The sequence below is a fragment of the Trypanosoma cruzi genome, genomic scaffold (genome assembly GCF_000209065.1).
Source record: "Trypanosoma cruzi strain CL Brener 1047053516815 genomic scaffold, whole genome shotgun sequence".
Classification (NCBI taxonomy): domain Eukaryota; phylum Euglenozoa; class Kinetoplastea; order Trypanosomatida; family Trypanosomatidae; genus Trypanosoma; species Trypanosoma cruzi.
In genome coordinates, this window is record NW_001849573.1 from 203,675 (window position 1) to 225,080 (window position 21,406).

At 54.7% G+C, this 21,406-nt stretch overlaps 3 protein-coding genes and 5 pseudogenes across 3 annotated transcripts, besides 11 other annotated features; 2 read left to right on the plus strand and 6 right to left on the minus strand.

Moving 5' to 3' along the window:
* Nucleotides 1-3,789: a sequence feature (areas not merged during assembly with more than two copies in the genome that could not be assigned to a particular haplotype).
* On the minus strand, nt 1,810-2,721 carry Tc00.1047053510699.11 (annotated as a pseudogene).
* Tc00.1047053510699.20 lies at nt 3,308-4,297 on the minus strand (annotated as a pseudogene).
* Nucleotides 3,558-3,719: a sequence feature (CT-rich).
* Nucleotides 3,790-4,731: a sequence feature (heterozygous, non-Esmeraldo-like haplotype).
* Nucleotides 4,545-4,901, minus strand: Tc00.1047053510699.27 (annotated as a pseudogene).
* Nucleotides 4,732-8,656: a sequence feature (areas not merged during assembly with more than two copies in the genome that could not be assigned to a particular haplotype).
* Tc00.1047053510699.34 lies at nt 5,066-6,190 on the minus strand (annotated as a pseudogene).
* Nucleotides 7,817-7,838: a sequence feature (AT_rich).
* Nucleotides 8,592-8,767: a sequence feature (A-rich).
* Nucleotides 8,657-8,841: a sequence feature (haploid, non-Esmeraldo-like haplotype).
* Nucleotides 8,842-9,609: a sequence feature (haploid, Esmeraldo-like haplotype).
* Tc00.1047053510699.40 (mucin TcMUCII, putative) lies at nt 9,030-10,151 on the minus strand (the record flags this gene model as incomplete). Its single annotated transcript, XM_807637.1, has 1 exon — nt 9,030-10,151. One exon carries the CDS (start codon nt 10,149-10,151, stop codon nt 9,030-9,032), a length of 1,122 nt encoding a protein of 373 aa, XP_812730.1.
* Nucleotides 9,610-21,406: part of a sequence feature (areas not merged during assembly with more than two copies in the genome that could not be assigned to a particular haplotype) that runs on past the window's edge.
* On the minus strand, nt 10,643-11,302 carry Tc00.1047053510699.50 (mucin TcMUCII, putative; the record flags this gene model as incomplete). Its single annotated transcript, XM_807638.1, has 1 exon — nt 10,643-11,302. One exon carries the CDS (start codon nt 11,300-11,302, stop codon nt 10,643-10,645), a length of 660 nt encoding a protein of 219 aa, XP_812731.1.
* Nucleotides 11,969-15,759: a mobile genetic element.
* Tc00.1047053510699.80 (mucin-associated surface protein (MASP), putative) lies at nt 16,850-17,608 on the plus strand (the record flags this gene model as incomplete). The annotated part of the gene is made up of 1 exon (XM_807639.1): nt 16,850-17,608. One exon carries the CDS (start codon nt 16,850-16,852, stop codon nt 17,606-17,608), a length of 759 nt encoding a protein of 252 aa, XP_812732.1.
* Nucleotides 17,189-17,268: a sequence feature (GA-rich).
* On the plus strand, nt 18,745-19,110 carry Tc00.1047053510699.85 (annotated as a pseudogene).

Below are 21,406 nucleotides of genomic sequence, written 5' to 3' on the forward strand. Positions count from 1 at the left end.
AGCAGCCACGGCACACAATCGGGTCCATCCACACCCGTCGCCACGCCGCCCTCAACGACCCAACAGTCAACCGCCCAAAAACCGTTGCGGAAATCACACACCGCAACAAAGCACGCGACGCAACATCGTCTCACGTGGACCCCGCCGTCAGAAGAACGTCATGTCAACCGTTTGGCCGGCACACGGTACAATCAATCGACAGAACAGAGAGAAGTAAGGCAGGCACTCGATCAAGGACTCTCCACGCACACAGCCCTTTTGATGCCGCCGCTGCTGCCACGGGTACGGTACCCGAGCGGAAAATGACACGCAGTAGAAAAGGCCTCGCAAGCGAGAAACAATCCACACGTCCATATGCAAGGCGCCACTCAGGCATCTGCAGCTGCAGGGTCCGTGGGCAAAAATGCGCCTTACTGAATCCCGCCAGTTATGTCAGTCTCCCCTCCCACCAATGTAGCGCATAATGCACGGCGTGCGTCCACAGGCATCCACTCCCGGTGCACTAGCAACGCTTCAAAACACACATAATGGAGAAGGGAAGTATCATTACACAATGCCAAAGCAGCTAAATAAAAATGGGGAAATCAAAACCACACAGATCCCTCGTACACGCACACAAACACAGCACAGTATCCTCCAGAAGAAGTCAAACAATTTCTTATCTCAACCCATAATACACGCGTGGTGCCGCCACATTAGCAACCAACAAAAGAGGGAGAGTGCATACAGCACGTCCCTGGTACAAAGTATACAGACAAGCAGAGTGCATGTATATACTGACAGGGACATGCCAGTTGATATAGGCCTCTCTCTCTTGCACCCACTGCTCAGTGTTGGCACCGCGGCGGCAGCGGCAAGCAGAAGAATCAGCGGAAAGGGACAAGCAGCAGCCGCAGTGTTACTGCCGTGGATCGGAGGCGGGGCGTCCTTCATGTCTGCCTCCCAACCCCGCGCACCACCGCCGCATCATCCTCCCTCGGCGGAGGGTCCACGGCGCCCTGCGCGTCATCAGCGGCATCAGGGCTCCTGGGTCCCGTGGCTGTGGCACCGCCACCGGCCTTGTCGCTGGCGGCCTCATCTCCTAATGATTGTCCGACAACAGACGCCACACCATCGGCGGCCACATCATCGATGTCCGGAAGATCGCTTTCCCTCTCCGCCTCCTGCGGCGCACCCGGGGTGTCGCTGGGCAAGCGCACACCTTTGCCGTCGTGGCACCTGAGGCGACTTCCTTCTCCTCTGGCGACGGATGCTTCTGGGGAGCAGCCGTGTCCACATACTTCGGTGGTGTGCCACGGCCGGTCTCAATGCTTTCTGGATCGGGGACGGATGCCCGTAGCAAAGCTTGTTCAGTAGATGCCAGTGAAACCGTCCTGCTCCACACCCTCTCACATCGCCACCCCACGGAACCACTGGAAGTATCCTGCCGCTGGTGGCGGATATCGTGCACACCTGCGCGTGGTCACGGAAAATAGCTTTTCCCTCGTCGTAGGGCGGAGCAACTCACGTAATCGTCGCCTCGGCCGTGCATGGGGCACAGCGGGCGTTACCCTCTTCAGTCACTCTCAGACGCACCCGCATGCCGAGGCACCGCAATGCCGCATGCATGACAACACCGAGATGTATGTTTCTTCCGGGTCCCTCGCATCCGTCGTGTTGGTGGGAAGCGTGTCCAGACACCACGAAGAGGGCTTGTCCCCAGGCACCGCAGACAAATATTCTCCCCTCCAAATAACAGCGGCAGCATTTCTCACATCCAGTGCGGGACCAATGACGGGGCAACGGTCCATCAGGCGTTTTGCTGACCCTTCATGGATACTCCCCAAATACCAACCGCGGGAATACCGATCCAACGTGCAGCGTCTCGCAGGAACTCCCGCTTTTCAGAACATCTGGGATATTCACTCATGTTCAGTGCGGAGCACTTCCTCTGCAGCAGCGCACAGCACGAATTCCTTCACCAGCGCATCGGCTCCGCCATCTCCCACTTCACCCCCATGCAGCCCAGTTCAGCCGGTGCGGCCAGCGTCAGCTCCGTGCGGCAGACGGCACAACCAATCGGTGCCATCCACTCATCCTTCGCGTGGCGCTGCGACCAGTGCGACTCCAGCGTCCTCCCGTCCCCATCGCCATCCTGCAGCTCCATGCCATCAATGTCGTCGCGGTCGTGGTGCTCCTCGCAGCCATCACGGCAGTCGTCGAGTGCACCACTTCCTACAGCGCTCTGCCACGCACAGCACCATGTCAGCATTGGCAACACCAGTGGAACAATGCCCAGCACGCACCGTAAACCGAATGCAAACGCTGCCCGTGGCAAATGGGGGCACAATCAAAGGACCCTCCGGTGGCTGCACGAGCAGACGATCCGCATGCGTTTTGAAAGCAGCAGGAACAACTTCATCCTCGAGAATGATTCCGTGCGCAGAGGATACAACGTCACCTTCACACTCGCAATTGCCATTCGATGAATTCATTGCGTAGTACCTCTCAGAGATGCAATACTTCCCGGTATCATCCAGGTCCCTTGTGGATACTTTGATGCGGATGGGCATCCATCCCAATGACGGTGTATGGCTGCAGCGCACCAACTGCTCAAAAAGGGTGCGTCCATCACAACAACGCGGATCCAACTCGTGCTGTCGGCACGCATAACATATTCAACAAATCGAGGGTACGTCAAAGTGACAGCAAAGCACCCGCTGGCAACCACACCATAAACATCAAATGCAGCAGCACCAGCGTCTCAAACTAATGTGGGGTGTAGAGCAAGTAAGCCATTCATGTGGGTGTTAGGCAAATATTTTGTGTCTCGCTGAAGCAACAAGGACCGATTGCGTGGGAAGAAACAAAGAACAGGAGAATACAACAGGGAAAATTCAGCCATCCGCAGTTCAAGAAGAAAACCAATCAATGAAATTAAGAGTAATGGGTGCACTCAACCATAACACAAGCAAAAGAGAAAAAAAGCCGAAGCGTGGGACGACCAGCGCACACACTCTCATTGCTCCCGTAAAGCAAAACACACACACAGAGGGAGAGAGAGAGGTCGCCCACTCAATGCAATAAAAACAAAACAGAAACAGTTACGGTGCTCCGCCCATGCAGCCAGGCAGGACGGCAGCGGTGCGTGTCGTGCAAAAGAGAGCACCAACGGGCCTGCATGGGTGTGCATGCATATATACAATGGGCACATTATGTGTGTGCCTCGTGGGGTGAGGTGAGGGCGAGAGTCCATGCAAGGGGACACACACAGAGAGAGAAGGACGAGTGTGTGTGCGGGCGGTGCACGGCTCTCTCTCCCTCACTCTCACGCGGCCACCACCGCAGCAGCACACGCAACAACAAGAAGAAGCAAGAGAGGGGAGGTGGTGTGGGAGACTGCGGTGCTGCCGTCACTGTCGCCAGTCGTTTGAGTGCCTTCGGTGTTCGTCTTATTCGGTGCTCCTTCCGGACCTGAAGTTGAATTTCTTTTTTCTTGACCGCCAGCCGGCATCCTCTCTGAGGTGTTGTCATCATCCTTTTCTTCATCCTCTTCATCTTCTTCCACCCCATACTTGTCTTCTTCCTTCTTTGTGTTTTTCTCACCTTCTTTTTCTTTATCTTCGTTGTCTTCTACCTCTTTCTTCTCCTTTTTTTCATCTTCGTGGTCTTCTGCAGCCTCTTCCTCTTCTGCACTTTCAGCTTCATCTTCTTCTCCCTCTTCCGTCTCGTCTTCTTCTGCCGCCTTTGTTTTTCCATCGTCTCCTTCTTCTTGGTTCTCTGTCTTTTTCTCGTCTCCATTTCCTGGAACTGAAGTTCCTTTTTGAGGCGGCACGATACCAGTTTCAGAATGCAGTAACTCCTTTTGAAGTTCTGTTGTTTTGCCGTTTAATGCTTCTCCTGAATCCCCCAATAATTCATTTTCATCTTCGGACGGCGAAGCCTCTTTAATCTTTGTCCTGTCAACTTCCACCGTGCCGGCTTCCCTGTCTCCACTATCTTCAGCAGGAGCAGAAGCAGCAACGGCAGGACGCTGACGTCTCTAACGACTGCGGCCATCCACAACAGCATGTAAACTTTCCATTCCCTCATGCACGCAGTCCTCCACGGCGGACGCATTCGCACGGCCTCCCGTCCTCCTGCTGACCTCCTCCGCGCATTCCCTCCGCAGCTGAGAGCGCCATTCCACAACCAAATACTCACCCACACCGGGCACTACTCCAATTCCAGGTTCCTCGGTCTCAGCAACTCCATCAATACCGCACCACAGCACGCAGAGGGCACACACCAGCAGCACACGGCCAGTCATCATCGCCATCACTCCTGTCACTCGCCTGCAGCCTTCAGCACAAAATAAAAACACGTCATCGCAGAGTGAAGGCAAAAGGAGAGACAAGTCACACACAGTAACACGCACCGTCCCATCCAGCAATGAGAGTCACGCACCACAACAACAATTGGGTGGACGCGGTTCAAAAGCGAAAAACAAAAGAATTAATCCTCGCCGTGCACCGTTCCTCACACCCACAATGTCAGTATTACTGTTATTCCCTCTCCGCAGTCCCTCACAGGCACGCCACGCTCAATTCAACACGCGCCCCTCCAGCACAGGCCTCGGGATCGTCGGACCCTCCCAGCACACGCAGCCGCCATGCGCTCCCACCGCGCCGCAACGTCCGCCACCCCCTCCCCCAGTCAAGCAGCTCCGTGTCCGCCACGTCCCTCACAATCGCCGGCATGCCACGGCCGCGCACAACACACACAGCGCCACAATGTCGTGCCGCCACTCTGCTCCCCAATCATGAGCACAACTCACAAAAAGTACTGGCGCACGTGCCCCATGCACTACAACCACACGGCCGATCAGCCTCACCGTCACGCACTGCATCTCGTTGTCCTTCTTGTTGGAGCACACCTCACATCCTCTCAGTCCACGGCCTGGTGCTGCAAGAGGCTGACGAGATGTTTCATCTTTGAGTGGAAGACCAAATGTGCGGAAACAACGGCCACCCTCGCACATCTCCACACCTTCCATTCACTCACCCGCACACACACGGCAGCAACAAGAGGGACAAGGCAAATAAAATTACATACCGCAGTCCTTCAGTTCTGTCTTCCACCTCGCAGCATTGTCCACGGCAACCGGTCCAACAAAAAACGTGCGGTTGCTGTCCGTGACCCAAAGGCAGAGCGCAGTGGCCCTTTTCTTCCCCCGAGGCATGCCCTCTCTGAGTGCACAGCATGACCCTCCTTCCTCAATGGTCGCGGTGATGAGGGCATACACACGCAGGCTTTCCTTCTGAGAGACTCCCGATCGATTTTTACTTGGTCCACACGGCTGAGAGTGTCCCGAGTGCCTCCGTCCACGCTGTCTCATGTCACGCGACCCGTACACCCTCTGGCCATTCTCGCAGTCAACAACCATGTGAAGTGATCCCTCCCACTCGGTGACGCGGGGTTAAGGCATTCCGCAGGGGAAATGCCCTCAGAGAACGCCCAGGCACTGCCGTTGTCCGTCGAGCAAATGATCATGGAGCAAACGTCTTCTGCTTCATTCTTCGCCATCAGAGGAAACACAAGCGTGTCATCCTCCATCACAACACCTGCGCCACCGGAAGCAATGAACTCCGTCCAGTCACCTTCGTGAGAAGCAGAAGAGATCCGTTTCGGGAGTGGTTTGGGGTCGCCCCATTCGATCCGTCCACTCCGCTTGCCACCCGTGGGATTCGTGACATCACCCACAACCAGCTTCGGCTCCAAGCCGTCCTCTCTCCAGCACCCACCTTCGTAGGACACATCAGAGCCTCCCGCAGGAGGAAAAACTCCGTGGCCCTTCGTGATTGTTGTGCGGCGGAGCACAACACCCAAACTCTCCTCTCCCTCCGCTGCACCAAGCACAGTGTGTGCCCTCCATGTATCCTTTCATTGACCTCACCAACAACAGTGGACCAATTCCACGCAGAGTCAATGTACCCCGCAACAAAAGCAGAAGAAAAGGGCTTACTTAATTGACCACATTGATATTCGGCATCCATGTGACCCTCGGCGAAACCACCAATTACTCCACCAGTACTGACGAGAGAGGGTGAAGCAAATGAATCCCTCGTCGTAACTGGAACAGTCCCACCCTTCGACTACACCAGCGTCGTCTGCGGCACAAATAGATCGACTCCCTGCAGTAACTCAACGTTTATTAAACCACTCATCGCATCATCAACAGGATCCCCCTGCGGCTCGGTGACAGGCGTGGGCCTTCTTCCGGGAGGTGCCGGAGCCACTTTTGTGTTCCGAACAAAGGCAAACTCAGGCCTCGTCACGGACGTGTTGGTCGCCGTGTTGGATGCGGGACTCCGATCGACGGTGTTAGGTCCGTCAGCCGCCGCAGACTGTCGCCAATCCTCGTTCTGACGTGACGGCTCAGCATTAAATAGCGGCGCAGTTGTCCCACCAGATTTTGTGTCATCCTTCCCTTCACGGGGTGGCGGCAACTGACAGATGCCCGTCCGGTCAGCATCGCCGCTCCGTGCAGGCGGATGGATGGTTCCATCGGGGGAAAATAGACGCCGCCATAATTCATAAGGGCCGGCGTATTAATGTGTCGTCACATTCATCGTGAAGGCAACGGTGACCCCTTCCTCTTCCGTTGCACAGCTGGCAGCACAGTTGCTACATGTGTACACCGCATTGGCCACATGGCACACAGCACCCAGCTCACCATTCCTGCCATGCATGCGCACATCAAAGCCACTGAAAGTATAATTCTCACACTGAGCCTCAGCACCGGCAGCAGAACACTACTTCCATGCCCCCCCCCCCCCCCCCCCACGCACGCGATAGCTCAGGATGCCGTCACTCGGAGCACACGACACATCCACCGGCACTATCACCGCATCCGCATCACCAGATACATGTCCAGGACTCCCAGCAGCCGCACACGGACGAGCAGCAGCAGCACAAGAACGCAAGGACCAACACGGAGCCGCACCGTCACCATCGCAGTCATCATCGCCCGTAGTGGAGTCGCTGGTGTCAGTCAGCTGATCGGTAAGCCGAACAAAAAGGAATGGAACGAGAGGGAGAGGGACGGAGCACAGCGGATACAGCGAGAGAGCGCAGACAACATGAGGAGAGGGCAGCAGGACCAGCCGCACAATCCACACACCACGAGACGGCATCCACGCAAGGAGGGCACACAACGCCAGCAGCCACCCACCATGCAGGAGGAGCAGACATCCACCACCATCTCCCCCAGCTCATTCCCGCAGCCCCAGGGAAATGGCCAAAACCCCGCGGCCACCACACAACGCACACGGAGCAAGCGAACCCTCATCCATCCATCACGCGGCACAAAACTTCCTGCCATCCCGCCATCAATGGGACACGGAGCCCAACTCAGCGCAGTCACACGCGGTGCACCACACCCGCAGGAAAATAGTCTCGGGGTGCGCTCTCTCTCCCCTCCTCCTCATGGCCACGGAAGAAGACAACAGCCGCCACACGCAACTGCCAGCATGCACCACAAAAGGTGCACTCAAATCCACTGCAATGTGCACCTTGTGTGTGTGGTTGTGTGTGCCTGCAGAAACACAAAGCAAAGAAGTGGAAAAGAGGGAGCAGAGTATGTGGAGAGACGCACAAACTAAAATGTACAGCGGGGACGCATAACGGAAACAACAACAACAAGAAGACCGCTCAAACTCATGACTGCACTGCAGCCCAAGCAGCGGCAATTCACACAATATTTATTGAAAACAAAGACGTCCCCTTCGTCTTATGTAAAGCCCATCACAGAAAATAATTATAAATGAAAAAGAAATCGTCCATTACTGCTCCACACAAATTTAAAATAATAAAAAAATCGCCTGGCTGCCGTGTGGCCACACCAAACTGTCTGCATGTATTTTGCCCACAAAAGAAAATTAAAAGGATGGTTGCGTGTGCTTCGACCGTCTGACCCTCCATGTGTCCGCACATCGTTTATATTTCATGGGGTCATCTGCGTGTTGCTGCTCCCCGCAGCCCTCTCATCGGCGCGTGAGTGCGGCCCGCAGAGCACAGTCACTCGTGTGTGTGGGGACTGAGAGAAGCACGCAGACATGACGGCAGTCGCGTCACTCCATCGGGAGAGTGAGCGCAGCAAAAGAAAAAGAAATCATCGGAGGGGAGAGAAATGCTCACGAGGCCGACACCGAAGGGTGCGCCACCGCATGAAATAAACACGCAAAGCAAAACAAATCCTTAAAGAAAAACACGGCGGCAGGGTGTGGCTGTGTGTGTGGCGCTGCGGGTGTCTGCCAGCCCTGGCCGCAATAAAACAAAAGGAAAGAAATGTGTGCTCCGCCCCACAGGCCCTCGTCGCACGCCCACACGTCACGGCTCCCTCAGCGCGCCGTTCGTCGCGGCCCCTCCTCATGCGTGCAGCAGGCGAGGCGCACAGGGCCGTCGTCATGAGCGTGTCGGTGGGTGTGCGAGTGGAGCAGTTGGGCGGGAACACACGGCACCCCTCACAGGAAGAGTGCAGCAACAAACAATTAAAGAGGGAAGAGTAGAAAACAAAAAACGTCCATAGTGATTGCCCCCGAAGGCAAAAAAGAGAAGGATGGCGGGGGAGCAAGACAAAAAAGGAAAAGAGCAGGAAAAACAAAGAAAATTAAACCTTGAGAAAATGAAAGAAAACAAAGAAGGCCCCGCAGCAAGTAAACATGGAAAAAAAAAACACGTAAAATAATTAATAACAAAACAGCAAAAAGAAGAAAAGTAAAAAAAAATTAAAAACACACAAAAAAAACTTCACCAAAAGCCTACAGTGTGCATGCACAAGCAGAAAAACATGCGTCCACACAAACAGTTGTCTCCGTGGTGTGAGTGTGTTCGGGATGCGTTCAACGTGGTGGATACAGGAAACGGCAACACGGAGCACACATCAGGGCAGCAAAAGCAAATGAAGCAAAAGTAGATCATTTGTTTCTATTACATATTACACTATAAAGCAAAAAAGCGCACAAACCCCCGTGATTGAGTGCTGGCACGCACAGCCCGCACACACCTCTTCAGCCCACAGTGGTACACGCCAGCGCGGATACGGCAAGCAGCAGCGGGGCAAACACCCACGCAGAGCTGCTGAGGCTGCCGTCGATTTCGCGAAGACGTGACGGTGCGCGGGTGGTCGTCGTGGTTGGCGCCTCTGCATTCCTGGCCGTAGCACTTGGTGCTTCTGTTGTAGTGATTTCTGCTTCTGGTTCCTGTGGTTTACCGTTCGGCGAATTTTGAGTCTGTGCCGTGCTTGGTGCAGTATCGGTCCTCATACTTTGTGTCTGTGTATTATCGGTCGGATGTGGAGATTCTCCCGTACCGGTTGCCTCACTTTTTGACTTTGGCTCTGGGGGCAGTGGAATGGAGACAGCGGGATTCGGTGCGACATTAGCACTCCCGCCACTGCTGGATCGTGGTGCAGTTTGCGATCCCGCTGGTGGCTCTCCCTTTTCACTGCCGCTTTTTCCCAGGGCGTTACCACCGGCATCTTTTGTGGTGTGGTCGGCTTCGTGTTGCGCTCCGGGTCCTCCTCCTCCATCGCCTTGCGGTGCTGCCTTTGCCGTCTCTGACACCTGTGGCTTTCCCGTGACGGTTTGTCCTGGAGCCTGAATTCCCTGGGAGGAACTCCCACTTCCAGCATGCACTCCATCTGCTGCCTGCTGAGATGAGTTGGGGAGTGAGGATATTTTGCCTGCAGCGGTCCCTCCGCCCAAAGACTCCTGTTCACTTGCATGGGTGTGGGAATCGGACGCGTTGCCAGCGTCAGAAGGATCGGAAGTGATACTTCGCAGTGGATCGGTGCTGGATTGATCCTGCCCCGTCGGAGCAGTGGGCGGAACAAAGGGCGTGGGCGTAGGACCATCACCCGCTGTGTTTCTTCTATCCTCCTCGTTTTCCTCGTTTTCCTCGTCTTCCTGAGTGTTATTGCTCTCGGAGTTCACATTCGCCTTTCGTTCAGAGCCATCGGCCAAGTGGCCAGTTTCCGCAGCCATCACTGCCCACATGTGCACAGCAGTCACCGGGCCATCACCGGCAGGCAGCACACGCACCTCCGTCACAGCAGCTGTCGCACACACGCACAAGAAGCAGCACATCAGTGAAAGCACCAACAGGACGCAGAGCACACGACACGACATCATCACAAACAGTGGAGACGCCTAACGCTGTGGAGCCAATCTGCAAAAGCATATGAAAGCAAAAGGAGAGACACGCCCGCTACACAACGCACAGCCACCGCACAGTTACAAATGGCAGCAACAGCAGAAGCAGAAAACAAACCACAAAAGACAGATAGAATAAGCACAATTGCAAAACTCGCATAATGTCATGCAGAACAAAAGCTTAGGAACCAAGCAAAAAATTAAAAAAGTAAAAAAAACCCAAGACTCCAGTGCGCATGCACCTATCCTCAAATGTGTGTCCACGTACGGCTCCGCTGCGAATGCATACGAGTGTGGGATGCGTTCAACGTGACGGAAGTAACGAACAACGCGGAGCACACAGCAGGGCAGGGGAAACAAACAAAGCAAAACGATCATCATAATTACTCTTACTTTATACATCGGACCACAGTAGATGCACACAAATCCCCGTGACTGAGTGCTGGCACGCACAGCCCGCACACACCTCTTTAGTTCACAGCGGTATACACCAGCGCGGATAAGGCAAGCAGCAGCGGGGCACACACCCACGCAGAGCTGCTGAGGCTGCCGTCAACTTCACGAAGACGTGACGGTGCGCGGGTGGTCGTTGTGGTTGGCGCCTCTGTATTCGCAGTACTTGGTGCCACTGGCGCACTGGTTGTCGTCGTGGTTGGTGCCTGTGTTGTGGTCGTTGTCGTAGTCGTCTCGGCGGGAGCTTCAGACTTAGTCTGAGTGTCTGCGGATATATTCTTGTCACCTTGTAAACCTATCGTGCCTTTATTATCTTCTGCCTGTGACGTACTGCTCATGTTATTTAATTTTTGTCCCGTAACAGCCAAACTTTGTCCTTCTCCGTCAACATTTCCACTTTCCGCATTTGTTACCGGTTTCCCAACGGACTCCTTATTTGGCAACCCCGACTGATCCTTCCCTGGCGCTCCTACTAACACAGGGGGCGATGGATTTTTGGCATTTTTTTGCGTTTCAGACGTATCCTCCTTGTCTTCCTTTGGCGGCTCTATTTTATTCGTCGTTGTGGTCGTCGGGGAAGAAGAGCCAGCCTTCCTATTGACATCTGCCGCACACACGGACGGGCAGCAGCACAGGGCAAGCACCAACAGGGCGCACAGCAGATGGCACGTCGTCATCGTGAGTGTGGTCGTTCAGTGGCGTGGAGCTGATCTGCACAGTGAGGAAATGGAGAGCAACAGGGGAGACGAGAGGTGCGGCAGACACACACGCAGAGGGCACACCACATGAGGAGAGGGCAGCAGCCAGGCATGCACCGTACGCCGCACACCACGCACGACACACACTCCAATCCACGGCAGCAGGCACAAAAACACACAGCCCTGCCGCAACACCAACGCACAGATGGAAAAGGGAGAAGCAAACAGGAGCGGCACACAAGGCTCCACCGCATGTACACACGGCGAGAGCGGTCCGTCGTGTCTGCATCCCTCACGGAGGATACGCACACACACAAGAGAAGGTGCAGCGCACACAGCAACACAAAGGCAAAGTAACAATAAAAAGAAGGAGATCCCCGCACACCACGTGGATTGTTGGTCCACGGGAAGTGCAGCCAATATTTATTACAAGAGCAACATTTCATCCTATTTTTGCTGTATGCTGTTACAATAACGAGTGAGTAGCGCAAGGGCCGTCCGTACAAAAGTGGCAAGTATTCCGTCCGAAACGTGCCGTCGTGCGGGCTGGGGCACTCCCAAGCACTCGCATTCCAAATTCCCAACGACGGGGGCATTTCTGCAGTGGATGAAGCGAATTCTCTCGTGGTCCATCTCGAGTACCCGCATTTGTGCTTCCTGCGTGTCTTGCCTGCTGGTGTGCTTGGCACTTTCTGTGGCGACCTGTGCGCGAGGCGCCCGTTAAGAAGACGCTGGCACCATTGTGGCATCCGCATCCTAGGCCTTCTCAAACTATTATAACGCCAGGCGGAGCTCTTCGGGCATGCGCCCTCATATTGTGGACGGACGAGCGTACTCTGCTGCAGGTTGGGCAGGAGAACGTCAATCCGCCGCTCGCTGGTCGGCAAGGAGTTGCGGTGCTCACGTCGGGAAGAGGTTCTGGCGGAGGCAGAGGCGGGCCATTCTCCTCAGTGAGGGCGGGACAGCACCACCAACACGGAGGGTTACTTTTGATACGAAGGGCATGCGCAGGACTGTCAAAGAGCGGGCAGGAGTCGCATCGCGCCTGTGCGCAGAGCCGCCACTCGGGGCACGATTTCCGGGCCGTGCCAGGAATAGAGTCCCTGCCACACCGACAGGCGCCTCTCATGCGGTGCACGCGCCCTTCTTTTCTTCTGGGCATCCCTCCAGTACGGTCACCTGACTGCAGTAAAAAAGTCCACGTGCCAGGCATTGGCGCAGTCCTGCGGGAGGGATCGTGCAATCATGGCCTCGTCGTCAGCGGCCTCATTGCGTGGGATACCGCAGTGCGATGGAGAGAACATGACATCTACATAGTGACCTCGCTGTATCAAGGAGAGCAGCATAATCCAAATCTCTTCAGTAACGTAGTCTCGCACGGCCGGTGGGACGACGCGGAGTGCCTCAATTGCCGACGGGGAGTCAATTGCCACCAGGATTCGTGTGGGCGATTGGGATGTTCCCAGAAAAAAGGTATGAGATGTATAATGCCATTTTCAGTGGCAAGGCACTCTGCTCTATATGAGTATGCGAGCCTGCCAGCTGCTGCACGATGGACCTCCACAGGGAGATCATTTGTCGTGGTGGAGCCATACAATAGTGCAGCGGATCCAGATGCAAGCTCAGCGAGAGAGGAAGAAACGTCTGTCCATAATTCAAAATCATACGCTCCCAGATAGGAGTAAATAGAATCAAGAGCCGTGCGCTTGACATCGTCAGAGGCGTCTTGGGCAAAGCGTGGCTGATTAAATTCCACTTTATTGCAACGCACAGTGTCCCAGGGGAAAATACGATGTTGAATAGGAGGGGCACGATTGTGGTTGTGGGGTATCCCAATAATATTACATACGCGGCGCAATCCATTACCAACAGCATCTCTCGGAAGTGGGATTGATGTCGCCGCTTTCCCATGCATGGACAGCGGCACAGGTTCCGAGTAGATAAGGGAACGCAAATCCTCGTGATCATGGAGGCGTGCATGGCGTTCGTGTTGATTGGTGTCACGGAGCCAGAGTATCTTCCGGAGCGGAAGAATATTGGCTTTCAATTAGACGGACGTATCTTCCTTTGGTGCGCTAATGCCAAGTTATGTTTTGCTACCGTCGCGATACCGTACTTCCATATTATGGAGGTAGGTGGGGGGAAAGGCATGGGACAATTGCCTCGCCATAATACAGTGACACAATATGAACGTATACAATCAAAAAGGATCGCATGGTGTGATGGGACGCACCAGCCCGTGCGACCAGACGCGGCTGATGGCGGCGTAGCATGGTCTGCTTTGCAGCGGTGGAGGCGTGCGTGCCAAAATTAAGAAGGCGATTAATCGTTGTGTCCAGCAAGCGCACTGGGCGTGACTGAATACGCAGGTTCCCGCTAACAAGATGGAGATCGACCGTGTCCTCGCCAGACAGTGTGTGTGAAGAGATGTAGAATAGAGCAGCTTCGTTCTTAGCGACGTTGATTTTGAGGTTTTGCTCGGCAGCCCATGCTGTTGTAAGTGACAGGGCAGGTTGCATTGCCGCAGCAAATGCATGGATTTCCGCACCTGAGGCAACAAGTGTGAGGGCATCAGCGTAAATGAATGCGGAGGCAGAATAGATGCTGTCCATGCGGTGCAGCACATCATCCACACAGTGGAGGAAGAGTTTGTGTCCAGGGACGCTGCCTTGCGGTGCCACGGCTGAGGCGAGTTGTTTCCGGGAGTGCTGTTCGCGAGTGCATACCCTAACATGGCGGCCCCGCAGGTAGTTGTGTGGCCAGCGTTTGGTTCGAGGCCAAGGCGCGGAAGTCTGTCAAGCATGCCGAATAGCTTCTCATGGTCAGTGGTGTCGAACACAGTCGAAATGTCAGTCGAGACTACGAACGAGCGATGGCGACGAGGGTGCCGTGCGGGGGCGTCGCCTCCAGGGCGCGCATACTCCACAGTGCTGAACTCATTCAGTCCACGGGTAATTTTACCGATGGCAAGTGTCGCCACGTCCGATGCAGAACGCGGAGGTGCAAATCCGAATTGACGTGGGTGGTGCGGCAATAACGCTGACAGACGGCGGTGAATCATTCCTTCGGTTAACTTTAGTAACACAGAGAGTGATTTGATAGGTCTGGAACTCTCTGGGCGGCATGGATCCTTCACAGGTTTGGAAATGCGAATATTGTCCACCGTATTCCAGGAGCCAGGCAGGCTTCCATTTGCGAAGGAGTTGTGGATCATCGTTCTAAGAGTGCCGCGCGCAACGGGCTCGAGACGGTGAAGGAATTCATTCAACATGTCGTCGGGGCCAGGGACTGAGCCAAGCAAAGAGTCACGGATGGCCACGTCAAGTTCATACGGCATGAGAGGCCGATCCATTTCCCAACCACCAGGAACCAATGGAGTGCAGCAGCAGCAGCGGCAGCAGTATAAGGTAACGTGGCACGTGAGGCACGCACAAAATGAAGGGCGAGCAGATTTGCCTGTTGCCGAGGCAGAGCGCATACGCGGCCAAGTTCAGTGCGGAGCACAACCGATTCCAAAGGATGAGGGTGCGGCGCCGCCACGCCGCGAAGATCTCGCCAGCTCGGGCTGGGTGAGGCTCCAAGTTTTTCCACACGGGCTTCCAGAAGCATAGCGAAGCAACGGCGTAAGGCTTGATTTCGTTCCTCCCTTTTTTCGGGTACATTCGGTAAAATATAGCACTTTTCCAGGAAAGGCAATGTGTGCCTTGTTTGCTGCTTCTGCGGCGGACTCGGCCTGTTCCATTTCGTGTGTCCATATCTTTTTGGAGCTGTCACGGCTGCCGCGCGGGATGTGGCGCTCAGCTGCTCGTAAGATGCCTCCGCGAGAATCCAACCATGTGGACGCGGTGGCAAGGAGTGTTTCACACAACGATGTAAAAGCAGGCCAATCCGCTTTACGCAGGGCAAAAGTGGCTTTCTTCCGCCGAGGAAGTGTGTTGGCTAGTCGTGGAGTGCCATCGTCCATCTCTACCAAGTAAGATATTCAGCAGTGGTCCGAGTCCATGTAAGGGGCGAATGTCCAGTGGGAGATGCGTAGGGCGCAATACGCAGTCACGCCAGGGGAAGAGACATTACGACGTGTGATCCGTGTTGTCTGCGCCGTGTCATTTGCCGACTCAAAATCCATATCGATTAGAACAGCGGCGAAATTATCGCCTCCAGTCGTTGGTGGTATATATGACTGTCCCAGAGCTCATGATGCAAATTCAGGCCACACACGATAATCGCTTCGGGCCCAAGCGACAAACGATATTGATAAATGCGGATTATTGACCAATTGTTGTGGGAGGGTTGTAGAGATTCGCCACGCAAATGCTGGGACAGCCCGGAGAAAATACACGGACAGCAATGGTCTCCAGGAGGTCAGTGCCAGGGAGCGACAGGCGCTCGCACGGTAGAGAGTGGCGCACCAGAATGGCAACGCCATCACCGCGCCCAGTGAGGCCCGAAGGTAGTCATTATGGCCACATAATTTCGTCGCCACGCCACCACGGTTACTTATTTCCTGCAGAAGAACGGTGTCAGGTGGACGCTGCTCCAATCGCGCCGCAAATGCAATCTTTTTACGGACGAGAGGCCTGCAATGCTAAGCCGCCAAACAGTGATGCAGCCATCCTCCTCGGTGCCAGGGTTCTTGTGAACGTCACCGCCACAGGTGACATCAACGGAGTGACCGCTGCGAAACGGTCGTGCAGTTTTGTCCGACAGCCTGCAGGCAGACCGCTTCAACTCCCCGCACCGGGCATGGCGTGGAACCTTCTCGAGGGGTGGAGTCGTCTTGGTCTCCGTCGTGCTCGCCGCAACGCCCTGCTGCGGAGTTCTTATATGCAGCCAGAGCCACAGCACCGCGACAAGGTGCGACTTCATCGCTGGGGCTTACCGAATGTTGTCAAGGACCTCATTTTAAGTTTTTTTGCTTGTTTTCTTTCTTTATTGCTGCTTGTCATTTATTGGAATAATAATTATCTTTGTGCTTTCCCAATGGCTATTTAACTGCTCTACACACCATTATGAGCGAAGTGTTCCATTTTGTTTTCTTTTTTGCCCACACGCGGTGTCGGCCCCATTGCTGTGTGTCCCACGGACTGCACGTACGAGGACTGAAGGAACACGCCGGATGCCGCAATGAAGTGTGAGGGATGTTGTGTGGGCTGGTGGAACAGCAAGTTCTCTTTTTTTCTCATTATTTTCTGCTATTTTTGCGGGAAAGATGTATACACAAACACACGGTCGTCTATATTGTGCTGCATGTCACATGAAATAAAATTACGACCTAATCAATTTTATTCATTCTTTCCGGGAGTCTTGCCGGACTCTTAGCCCAGCTTTTCCTTTTTTTAAATTTCTGCCTTGCGGTGCGGTGTGTGTTTCCCCCCTCTTTACTGTTTTCAACTGCCTCATGGTGTGTGCAAGCTGCTATCATTTCTCACGGTGCGTGGCTTTTTGATGTGTCTCTCCTTTTTGCTTTCACTCTGCGCTGACGTGTTGTTAGTTTGTGCTTAAAGCTACACGCAAGTGACAGGAGTGATGGCGATGATGATGACTGGCCGTATGCTGCTGGTGTGTGCCCTCTGCGTGCTGTGGTGCGGTGCCGGCGGTGGTGGATGCTCTGAAACAGCTCCAGTCGTTCCGGGTACTGGTGTGACCGGTAACGGCAATAATCCTGAAAGTAAAAGCAACACAACTGATGGCGTTGGAGGAGATGGCCAAACTGGTCAAAAGGCAGTTACACAACCAGCAGCAGGATCGGTGCAAAAAGTACCGGGAACGGAAGCGGAATCGGCACCAAAACCCGGAGCACAAGTTTCAGGAACGGCAGAAGAAACGATAGAAAAAAAGGACACAACGAAAAAAGAAGATGAAGATGAAGAGGAAGGGAAGGATGAGGACAAGGAGGAGGGAGAGGAGGACGATGGAGGAGAGGAGAAAAAGGAAAAGGAAGAAGATGATACAAGCACCACAGAGGGGAAGTCAGCGATCGGTCAGGAGGAGCCAATTTCACCTTCCGGTACAGTGAAAGCATCGAATAAAACACAACCCCAAAGCACTCAAACAACTAGCGACAAAGATCAAGCAGCTGATGGTGCAGGGACACAAGAAGAAAAAAAAAATGAAAATAAAGAAGCCAATCCGAAGGAAACAACAGTCGAAGCCACAGCCATGAAAACCACAACGGCGACGACTGGCGACAGTGACAGCAGCACCGCGGTCTCCCACACCAAATCCCCTCTTTTGCTTCTTCTTGTTGTTGCGTGTGCGGCTGCTGCTGCGGTGGTGGCCGCGTGAGAGTGAGTGTGAGAGAGCCGTGCACCGCCCGCACACACACTCGTCCTCCTCTCTCTGTGTGTCCCCTTGCATGGACTCTCGCCCTCACCTCACCCCACGACGCACACACAATAATGTGCCCATTGTATATATGCATGCACACCCATGCAGGCCGTTGGTGCTCTCTTTTGCACGACACGCACCGCTGGCGTCCTGCCTGGCTGCATGGGCGGAGCACCGTAACTGTTTCTGTTTTGTTTTTATTGCATTGAGTGGGCGACCTCTCTCTCTCTCCCTCTGTGTGTGTGTTTTGCTTTACGGGAGTAATGAGAGTTTGTGCTGGTCGTCCCACGCTTCGGCTTTTTGTTTCTCTTTTGTTTTGAATCTTTGCGTATGTTTTGGTTGGGTGCACCCATTTTACTTTCATTGATTGGTTTTCTTCTTGAACTGCGGATGGCTGAATTCTCCCTTTTGTATTCTCCTGTTGTTTGTTTCTTCCCACGCAATCGGTCCTTGTTGCTTCAGCGAGTCAATAAATATTTGCCTAACACCCACATCAATGGCCTACTTGCTCTACACCCCACATTAGTTTGAGACGCTGGTGCTGCTGCATTTGATGGTGCTTATGGTGTGATTGCCAGCGGGTGCTTTGCTGTCACTTTGACGTACCCTCGATTTGTTGAATATGTTATGCGTGCCGACAGCACGAATTGGGTCCGAGTTGTTGTGAGGGACGTGCCCTTTTTGAGCAGTGAGTGCGCTGCAGCCATAGACCGTCATTGGGAGGGATGGATGCCCATCCGCATCAACGTATCCACAAGGGACCTGGATGATACCGGGAAGCATTGGATCTCAGAGAGGTACTACGCAATGAATTCATCGAATGGCAATTGCGAGTGTGAAGGTGACGTTGTATCCTCTGCGCACGGGATCATTCTTGAGGATGAAGTTGTTCCTGCTGCTTTCAAAACGCATGCGGATCTTCTGCTCGTGCAGCCACTGGAGGGTCCTTTGATTATGCCCCCATTTGCCACGGGCAGCGTTTGCCTTCGGTTTACGGTGCGTGCTGGGCATTGTTCCACTGGTGTTGCCAATGCTGACATGGTGCTGTGCGTGGCAGAGCGCTGTAGGAAGTGGTGCACTCGACGACTGCCGTGATGGCTGCGAGGAGCACCACGACCGCGACGACATTGATGGCATGGAGCTGCAGGATGGCGATGGGGACGGGAGGACGCTGGAGTAGCACTGGTCGCAGCGCCACGCGAAGGATGAGTGGATGGCACCGATTGGTTGTGCCGTCTGCCGCACGGAGTTGACGCTGGCCGCACCGGCTGACCTGGGCTGCATGAGCGTGAGGTGGGAGATGGCGGAGCCGATGCGCTGGTGAAGGAATTCGTGCTGTGCGCTGCTGCAGAGGAAGTGCTCCGCACCGAACATGAGTGAATATCCCCAGATGTTCTGAAAAGCGGGAGTTCCTGCCAGACGCTGCACGTTGGATCGGTTTTCCAGTGGTTGGTGTGTAGACGAATTATCCATGAAGGGTCAGCAAAACGCCCGATGGACCGTTGCCCCATCACTGGTCCCGCACTGGATGTGATAAATGCCGCCGCTGTTATTTGGAGGGGAGAACATTTGTCCGCGATGCCTGGGGACAAGGCCTCTTCGTGGTGTCTGGACACGCTTCCCACCAACACGACGGATGCGAGGGACCCGGAAGAAACATACATCTCGGTGTTGTCATGCATGCGGCATTGCGGTGCCTCGGCATGCGTGTGCGTCTGAGAGTGACTGAAGAGGGTAACGCCCGCTGTGCCCCATGCACTGACGAGACGACGATTACGTGGGTTGCTCCGCCCTACGACGAGGGAAAAGCTATTTTCCGTGACCACGCGCAGGTGTGCACGATATCCGCCACCAGCGGCAGGATACTTCCAGTGGTTCCGTGGGGTGGCGATGTGAGAGGGTGTGGAGCAGGACGGTTTCACTGGCATCTACTGAACAAGCTTTGCTACGGGCATCCGTCCCCGATCCAGAAAGCATTGAGACCGGCCGTGGCACACCACCGAAGTATGTGGACACGGCTGCTCCCCAGAAGCATCCGTCGCCAGAGGAGAAGGAAGTCGCCTCATGTGCCACGACGGCAACGGTGTGCTCTTGCCCAGCGACACCCCGGGTGCGCCGCAGGAGGCGGAGAGGGAAAGCGATCTTCCGGACATCGACTATGTGGCCGCCGATGGTGTGGCGTCTGTTGTCGGACAATCATTAGGAGATGAGGCCGTCAGCGACAAGGCCGGTGGCGGTGCCACAACCACGGGACCCAAGGACCCTGATGCCGCTGATGACGCGCAGGGCGCCGTGGACCCTCCGCCGAGGGAGGATGATGCGGCGGTGGTGCGCGGGGTTGGGAGGCAGACATGAAGGACGCCCCGCCTCCGATCCACGGCAGTAACACTGCGGCTGCTGCTTGTCCCTTTCCGCTGATTCTTCTGCTTGCCGCTGCCGCCGCGGTGCCAACACTCAGCAGTGGGTGCAAGAGAGAAAGGCCTATATCAACTGGCATGTCCCTGTCAGTATATACATACACTCTGCTTGTCTGTATATTTTTTACCAAGGACATGCTGTATGCACTCTCCCTCTTTTGTGTTGGTTGCTAATGTGGCGGCACCACGCGTGCATTATGGGTTGGGATAAGAAATTGTTTGACTTCTTCTGAAGGATACTGTGGGGTGTTTGTGTGCGTGTGCGAGGGATCTGTGAGGTTTTGATTTCCCTATTTTTATTTGCCTGCTTTGGCATTGTGTAATGATGCTTCGCTTCTCCATTATGTGTGTTCTGAAGTGTTGCTAGGGCACCGGGAGTGGATGCCTGTGGACGCACGCCGTGGATTATGCGCTACATTGGTGGGAGGGGAGACTGACATAACTGGCGGGATTCAGTAAGGCGCATTTTTCCCACAGACCCTGCAGCCGCAGCAGCCTGAGTGGCGCTTTGCATATGGACGTGTGGATTGTTTTTCTCTTGCGAGGCCTTTTTACTGCGTGTCATTTTCCGCTCGGGTACCGTGCCCGTGGCAGCAGCGGCGGCATCAAAAGGGCTGTGTGCGTGGAGAGTCCTTGATTGAGTGCCTGTCTTACTTCTCTGTTCTGTTGATTGATTGTACCGTGTGCCGTCCAAACGGTTGGCATGACGTTCTTCTGACGGCGGGGTCCACGTGAGACGATGTTGCGTCGCGTGCTTTGTTGCGGGTGTGTGATTTCAGCAACGGTTTTTGGGCGTTTGACTTTTGGGTCGTTGAGGGCGGCGTGGCGACGGGTGCGGATGGACCCGATTGTGTGCCGTGGCTGTTCGTGCGGGGGAGCCGCGGGAAGGAGGAGGGCAGCGGAGCGATGGACTCACGAGGAGTGCGGTAGCGTGCAGCCATGAAGATTGGTGACAGGGAACTCACTGCCGCTGTGAGTTGCCGTGTGTGGTGTTTGTTTCTGTTATTATTACTTGCGTTGTTGGATGTGGCCGCTGTGGGGGAAGACTGTTTTTTGTTTCTTTTTCACGCCGTTTTGGGATCCCTTTTCTGCACCGGCATCACTGTGTTCTTGCCGCACTGTTGCGCCCTCTTTCCCTTCCATTTTGGGGCAGCTGCGGGTGGGTTTTACATGCCGTGGAGCTGTGTGCCGTGCTGTCCGGTGTTTCATTGTTGCCTGTTCTTCCTGCGTGCACGCGTCCCCCATGCTCATGACAGCAACCCTCATGCAAACGCTGCTCCTCCTTTTCCATGCTGCTGATGTGTGTGTTCTTCTCATCCTCCTCTCTGTGTCCCTCCCT